This window comes from Cyprinodon variegatus, unplaced genomic scaffold (genome assembly GCF_000732505.1).
Source record: "Cyprinodon variegatus isolate N-32 unplaced genomic scaffold, C_variegatus-1.0 Scaffold276, whole genome shotgun sequence".
NCBI classification, from domain to species: domain Eukaryota; kingdom Metazoa; phylum Chordata; class Actinopteri; order Cyprinodontiformes; family Cyprinodontidae; genus Cyprinodon; species Cyprinodon variegatus.
In genome coordinates this window covers 677,328-685,651 of record NW_015150729.1, presented here as the reverse complement: position 1 = coordinate 685,651, position 8,324 = coordinate 677,328, and the positions used below count along the sequence as shown (strand labels likewise).

At 34.1% G+C, this 8,324-nt stretch overlaps 1 protein-coding gene across 1 annotated transcript in view; it reads right to left on the bottom strand.

The window, feature by feature from the left end:
- The window catches only part of LOC107090007 (poly(ADP-ribose) glycohydrolase-like), a 26,040-nt gene that overhangs the window by 2,735 nt on the left and 14,981 nt on the right, over positions 1-8,324 (bottom strand). Inside the window, exons 13-15 of the mRNA XM_015383138.1 lie at positions 4,212-4,290; positions 3,532-3,640; positions 1,548-1,653 (exon numbers count right to left, since the gene is read on the bottom strand). Coding sequence (XP_015238624.1) covers positions 1,548-1,653; positions 3,532-3,640; positions 4,212-4,290 — 294 coding nt within the window. The remainder of the gene's footprint in view (positions 1-1,547; positions 1,654-3,531; positions 3,641-4,211; positions 4,291-8,324) is intronic.

The window sequence follows — 8,324 nt, the reverse complement described above, 5'->3', positions numbered from 1 at the left end:
TCGGACGGTTTTCGTAAACGGTTCGGACGGTTTTCGTAAACCGTTCCATCCCTAATAGGTACAAGTTAGAATAGCACCCAAAGTGTAATAGAGTTCCAGGTGAGATGCTTCAGCTCCTAACAAACCAAATGAACCAGTTATAGTCTGAATTCTGGGTAGGAGAGCTGGATCTAGAAGCACTGAATCCAGCCAAATACTGCTATATGACTGCATGACAGGGCTGACCTTTTTTTTTTTTCCCAGACAAGTGGAAGAAACTGGAGAAATTTTTTTTTTCATATTTCTTTTTCAATTTCTTCCAGAAGGAAGTCCTTGTAATATATTATATTTTGAAGAACTCTGTTAGTTCCACTGAAAAGTTAACTCACCATAGCCACCAGGCTACATAAGGAGAAATCTTATACACACAGTGACACAAATTAAGAATTTATATAACTTGCAAAGTAACGACTGTGTTGAAACGGTGCATTTACGCATACAGAACGGCTACAGTATAGCACCCTGGTACCCTGGTTTATAGACATTAAACCCCACCTCATGGTTATTAATGGATTTGGGCCTGCTTAAGACAAAATATTCACCAAAAGAAACAAAACTTTCCAGTTAATTTGACCTTTTAAGTCTCTTCTGGAAGAAACTGGAACAAACCGTTTCTTCCGAATAGAAAATAACATGGAAACATCCCGGAAAAAAACACCATCCAGAAGAAACGTCCAACCCTGCAATATTGGAGTTGTTTAAACTACAACAATAGGATTAACCTTCATCGTAAATAGTAGCACTGTCTGTTTTGTAATTTATAACCAATCATATTGTAATTTCCACCAGCCTTACCAGACTTGTTTTTTTTTTGTTTTTTTTAAAGATTTTTCAGACCTAGTCTATACTTCTTCCTACTTTTTTGCACAAATCTCTCAACAATGTGACCATCTATGTTACTTGTACATCTTTTACTTCTAGTTTTTCTTTCCACTATATTTTCCATTAATTAGCGTGGATATAATAGTTTATGAAAGCTAAATATAAAAAAATTGCAGAAATAAACACTTCAAATACATCACTGATTAAAATAAATGTCTATAAGTGTTTCACCTTTTGCATTAGATCACTGAATTAAAAAAACTTTTTAATTATATTGTTTATTGAGATGCAACAGTATGTATGACGCATGATGTAGATAAAGGGTGAAATCCACAAAGGTAGTGAAAAGCAAAGCTATTCCTTTTGAAACTACCTGAGTGGTGATGTGAATAGGCACACACAGAAGGCTGGAGCTGATTGATGGGCTCAAGCAGGCGATCAATTTCACTATTAATGCAACATATTAACTTTGGCGTTTGATCAATAGGAGGAAGGAGAAAAAATATGCCTTAAGTGAAAGCACGCATTCCCAGAAGACAAATGGATGCCTGCACTGGAGCGCTTTTTAAAGTGAAATTTATTCTGCTACATCCAGGAAAGAGAATCCAATTAGAATGATGATCTGAGCACTTGTCTAGTCAAAATCCACTGACGTCAAGGTTACGCAAGAGATACGCAAGCCTCACCTTTGAGACGTGTGTCACCTCCAAAAACACCACAGCCCCAGTTTCCTGTGGCCACTGCAGCGAGGTTTTGACTTTCCTTTTCAGGCTGAGAAAAGCCACAGTAAGCCTAAAGGGTAGGAAAAAAAAATAATGGTGTAAGACAATTAATAAGTGCTGGTGCTGGTCACACATAAATGACTATTACTCAACCTACTGAACTTTTTCTTATGTAAATTTGAGACGCATTTAAAGCATGTAGTAAAGATTTAACACATAATTTAAAGAGTTGAATAATTTATATATAAAAACATTGAGATGGCCAGAAAGAATAGTTTGAATTTGATTTTGGTTTGGTAAATGTACGCCAACAGTGAGCATGATTATTATAATATTATGTAACAGGAACTGCCATATCTGAATGTATGAAAGGAACCAAGAGAATCGATCAGGCAGTAGCTGGAGCATCCGACGGTCCGTATCGATACCGTAGAAAGAACTACCAGCACTCTTTGGACTATTATAAGTCAAACATATTTATCAAATGGTTCCATATAAAGGAATTTTATTAAGTTATCAAGCACTTCTTTTAAAATAAAGCTAAATAAAACTAAGTAAAAATGTAAATAAAGGGAAAAAACAAAAAGGAAATCGAATCACTAATCCAGTGTTCAAATATTACCACCAAACTACGGGTCCCTCTGATAAAGATATGAAACAATCCTTAAAATAAATGAATCCTTCCCTGCAGCAAGATTTAACAGAGAAAAAATCTGTGACCCTTTAATCTGAGTACATTTATTAATGGGTTGAAAGAAAATTCATGGTAAAAAAAAAAACAACAGTGGTATAATTCTTGTGGTTTGTGTTGATAAAATAAGGGCTATCCTTTTACAGTTTAATTCTTGCCTGTAATATAAAACAAGTTTTAACAGTCAGTAGAGGGAACACTAAAAAAATGGATGACCCTTCTTCTTTCCACAATTTAATGATCAGTGCTGTTGGTAAGACCAGTTAGTAAATCACCTTCCTTTATAGGTTAATTTCTTACAGCCGCCTAATTTTGATATTAAAAAAGATAAAATTCAATAAAGTACTCTAAATATAATTTGGTTCGTTAGTAGCATTGAAACTAAGATAATATTCCACTCCATTTTAACACAAGAGGTTGAGTCATTTATCTTTCTTCCAATCCTTTTAGAGTTATGAACTTCAAAATGTAGCTTTTCAGAAAATGTACACAAATCTAAAAGACTTGCATGCAAATCTGAGGCATTGGATGTGACATAACTCATGGGTTAAAAAGCAACTAAAGCAAAACATTAACAAGACTGAATATTTATTTTAATATGAAAGTAAAATGCAAAATGAAAATAAATTGCAAGAGCCCGTCCTTCCTTCTGACCAGAGATACATTCTTCTTGGAAAGGGCAGATGTGACATTTAACTGAACAATATTCGAAACAGGATTGATCTATGCGTTTGTGCATTCTTCACCCTGATGTCAGAACTGTCAAAGTGCTTCATGCTTTCTGACAGTAGACCTGACAACATCAACATCTTGATTTTTTTCCCACAACAAATGGCCATAAGTCCTTCAGGAAGCTTAAAAATAAATACACAAACGGAACGTTATACGAATATGATAACTGTGACGGTTATACTGATGTATCGGCAATCCCATTTCAATTAATATTAAATCATTCTGGGTCTGACGTATAACAATAATTTAATTTCGTTTTATTATTTAAATGTATCAGTTATTGTGAAATGTTACCCACTAACTACACATTAGATAAACATCTAATCCATTCATAAAAACAAAATGAGGATAAAATAAAAACAGGGTTCATCAGTACTGAAGCTTGTTTTAGCCCATGGATATAAGTTTTCCATATTTTCTCTAAACTTCTGCACATGAATATGACATTATTATAAGCTGCATGTCGCAAAAAGAAAACAAACTATAAAAAAAATTGAGGCAAGCAAAAAATAAAAGTTAAGTCACCTTATTAAGTTCTCTGTTGATTTTGTCACAGTTAAATTGCTCGAGAAAGTTCCTGAAGAGAAGTGCATCAATGGCCACGATCTCTGTGCATCGCCTCCCCCAATCATCTCTGAAAAGAACCAAAAGATTTTTTTTTTTTATTTTTTTTTTGCAATTTGTTAAATTTAATCTCTAGAAAAGGAATGAAAAAGGAAACAGAAGCCATTATGTTTCATTTATGCCATTTATGCCTAACTCTGATGTTTACTTTAACCATTATCAGAATATTCCTAACCCTAGCCTGAAGTTAAATCACACCATGCCTCTAAACTGACTCTTTAAGGTTAAAAATGGGGTTCCGCCACATTAGAATCCACCTTTCCTCCCAATAAGGACTGTTGGTCCTCGGTAGCTCAGTACATATACAAAAAATTGTCCAAAATATATACATACAGACAAAATATATACAAGAACAGACTAAGTTGTGTGTAGTAATCTGTTGAACTTTTTAATAATCAACTTTTTTAATAATCAGAGCCCCAAACATATTGTCAAAACTGTTATAAGAGGAAACGTTAGTAATCTTTCCTAAAATTGTTAACTCCCTATAAATGTCCATGTTAATGCACTTATAACAACATGAAGGATGATCTACAATATATAAGAAACTGAGTATTACAGAATCCAGATATAACAGATACCTTGGAGTTGTGTCTTGGTGAGAGCCGGCCCACTTGTAGGTCTGAGAGTAACCGGTGTATTTACTGTACTGCTGTGTTCCTGAAAGAAGGCAAATTTAGTTAGAGCTCATTGCTTAGGAAGCTGAAACAAGCAAATCTACTTCATTATATCTCAGAAATCTTTTATATGTGCTAATGGTTCAAACAAAAGGGATTCCACACAAAAGAGAGAGAAAAAACCATGAGTTTTAGTTTACTGTAGACTAAATGTTCCAACATAACAAATCCCAGACCACTCAGGTCTTCTAGTTCCAGGCTAATCTGTTCACCCAGAACTAGAACCAAACATGGAGAAGCAGCATTTAGTTCCTATGCTCCACTGATCTGGAACAAACTTCCAGAAGGCTGCAAAAGAGCTGAAAGCCTGAGTTCCTTTAATTCAAAGTTAAATACCCATTTGTTTAGAGCTAACATTGACTGTTGAAGTAAAACTGCTAACTAAGGTGTTATTAGTTTAATGTTGTCATTTAACCGTTTTACTTTCCTTATGTTTTTTCTTTACTTGCTTTTGTTCTGCTTTTTTGTAGTCCAATTGATTTATTTGTTTTACAAATGTGTTTGCCTTTATTTTTATTCTATTTTATTATCTAATTCACTTAAAGCATTTTGAATTGCCCATGTACTGAATCGTGTTATACAAATAAACTTGCCTTGCCTTAAATGAGCCAGGTTTCTTGACACAACTTTTTTTTAATTATTATTATTAAAACTATCACTTAGAAATCTCAACATTAGGATAACCACAAACTCCATAGAGCTGGAAGGATTTCTATTTACTGTACAAGAAAATGACATTTCACTGGCTCCTGCTATTTTTGCATTTCAACAAAAAATCTTTAATAAAATTATGCGTTTGGTTTATGCGTGAGCCAAATGTGCTCTTAAATGACATTTGTAGAAGGAGGTAGATAAGCTCTGCATTTGAAAAGAACAAAGAAAACATTAAAACGATTTCATAAATAATAACAATCAGCAGGTCTAAATAAGCAGCTCCTAAAGGTTGTTTTATTCATGTGCAAATGATTCTGAAAAAGAAAGTCTCTCATTTGTCCTGGACCAGACAGAAGGTCAGAGGCGTATCTCACTGGCATGCCAACTCAAAATTTATATATTTTTTAGTTTTAATAACACACAGCATGTAAAGTCTAACTAAACTGCAAAAATTATGCTATTAGAATATTGTGTTTGTGTTTTATTACCATTATTTTAACTGGTTTCTACCCTACAGATGGAAAAAGAAATGCAGTCTCCTTCCCACTTTCCCTTGATCACTGCCTTTAAGCATAACATCTTCTGGTCAGTACCGTCTTAAACCATGTGACTTCTCCCTGATACTATAAATAGTTTTGACCGTCACAATGGCAGCCAGATATCTAGCAATCAAACTAAATTCAATTAGCCAGAGCACTTTGGCAAATTTCAATGCAAAGCCACAACCCATCAGACTCTGTCACTGAATGCCAAGACCTCTAGCAGAGAAATATGATTTACCGCAGCGCAACCCGGTGCATCCAAGGCTTGGAGTTTTACAACGGGAACAAGAGATATAGGCTGAGTCTAATAAAGATGATGGAATGGAAGAGTCCATTAGCGGAGAAAGTCTTGGGCAGGTCTTCCAGCTATAATTAATTCTGTGCTCGGGTAATACGGTTAAGTGAAGCAATGGGAGAAGAGGCAGGCACAAAGTCTGAAGGTGACTCGGCCAAACGGGAAGCTGCGGTATGTCTGGAGATTGCAGAGACAACAAAAGTGATGCCTCGCTTGCTATTTCAGTCCATCCCCTTTTCTATGTGTCTGCAGATATATTATTGTGTAAACAGAAAGAGATATTCTTTAAAAACAATGACAGCAAAATCCAGAAGTTAACGGATATATTCGCAATAAAGATTGATATGTCACTAAAATGATTTTAAAAAGTTTGTATCACACTCTGCAAAACCAATTTTAATCTAAATCTGAATTGAAGAGGTACGTGAGACACTTTGCTAATGGAACCAGACAATTTACATTCAAAATAAGAAAAAACAGTTGCATTGTATAAGTGCATATTATTTAATTATCTTATTTCAAGAGTAAAAATACTAATTCAGTTAAAAAACCATCATATTTACCTACCGTACTCAAATTAAGAGCAAATACACTTAATTCAAGAAATGTTTACTTATATCTACATCATTTTTGCAGCGTCTTCTAAAGTAAAACAGAAAAGCCTAAAACGGTAGAAAGGTCAAAAAATATAAAAAATGACTTAATAAATAAATGACAAAATTTTAAAAACATATTTATAAAAGATTACTCTTAGTTCTCAAACATGTCGATTTCTTGTTAAAACAGCATACATTGATTATCAACATGTTGGTGGATAATCAGGTTACCCCATTTAGCTTCAGCTAAACTCAAATGAGAGAAAGTATGATTTTTTTTTTCCCACTGACAGGATGATTTCAAAAATTAGCCAAAACAAGTCAATTATACCACAGATGGACAGAGAAATTGGTTGGTGGTGTCCGAAAAAGCGGAAATTGGTTCCTAGTTTGTCATGTTTAAACTGCGTCAATCAAAAATACAAGATTCTTCTAACTGTTAATAATGTTAATTATACCACCATTTAATATATATATTTTTTCCTCAAACACGAATATCTAGGAGGGTAGAAAATATACTGATATCCACTCAAACAAAACAGGAATAGGATAAAAACTATTTGCTCGCATAGGACATTAAATATCAAGTTAGAGTTTCTGTTGCTATATCAGTGTGTGTCACTTTCATTAGGCTTGTTTTTCAGCAGCCTTTATGAATTTTGTTTATTGCTGACTAGAGATTGATTTGTTTTTTCACATATTACTTGTAAATTTCATTTTGTGAAAGTTGTTCAACAAGTCTTAGAAATAAAACTAAAATCTTATTAATTGAAAAACATGAAGGTGAGTTATTATTACATTAATCTGTACGCTGATCATTTTGTTAAACTGATCCTTTTGATCTAAATTTAAAATTAATTTCCCAGTTTGAATTTATGTCACAAGATGACAGGTACATTTGTGCTGTTAGTAGAATCTCCCGATCTTTCAGTTCAATTAAGCTTCTCCAAACATTTCAACCAGACAAAAAAAAAAAGTGGTGAAAATCAGCCTCCTGCAGAGGGAATCCTGATGTCTGACCTCTTGTTGTTGGAGCTACGCTGCTGTCTGACAGCCATGTTTGTTGCAAACATCCAACTGTGAAGTAAAGTCTGAAAGAGTTATTTAAGAGCAAGGATGAACTACGCAATCAAGTCTGCAGAGTCTTCATCTTCTGACTACCTCTTAAAGCCAATCAAAAGAAAACAGGTGAGCAGCAGGGAAAGGATGAAAAGCTATAAACAACTGGAGGAAAGATTAGTAACAACGCTCTGAGCCACCCTAAGACTCCGAATGGGGTAAATTGAAACTGTAAACTTCAAACCTGAGTTTAAAGAACATTGATTTATTGCCAAAAAATATTTAATTGAATTAAAGGATGCATGAAGAGAAACCTAAAAGAACTTAAATGCCATCTCCTTTTGCAGATATTTTAATACATTCCTTTAAGGTAAAGCCCAATAATAGTTATGCCTACTGTAGCCAAAGCAAAGAGTTTGCATCTCTTTAAAGGCATGAAGAAAAAATTAATCACTCATGACACTATTAGAGATGCAGGCCTTTAACTAAATCAACTGACAATGAAAAGCATAAATTAAAGTTAAAAATGTGGCAGGTAATATTACGTGTTCTCATGCATCATTACCTCATGTGTGATACAATCCATGTCTTCAATAATTGATTTAAAAATGTTGTTCTAACCTGATATATCTAATCAGAGGTTATTTTAAAGACTAGAGGCCTCCTCGGCCAATGACCTATTCTTCTGTCAATTTCAATAATATGAAGGCAGTAAAACATTTCTCCATTCGATTGATCCTTTCACCACATCGCTTCTTTATACAACTGATTTGCTGGAATTATTGGGAAAACTGGCAGTTTCTTAACTTCTGCTGTGAGGTGAAATGAGTGCAAAGCAGCTTCAAAAAATGAAAGTGGTTGCACTGATTTG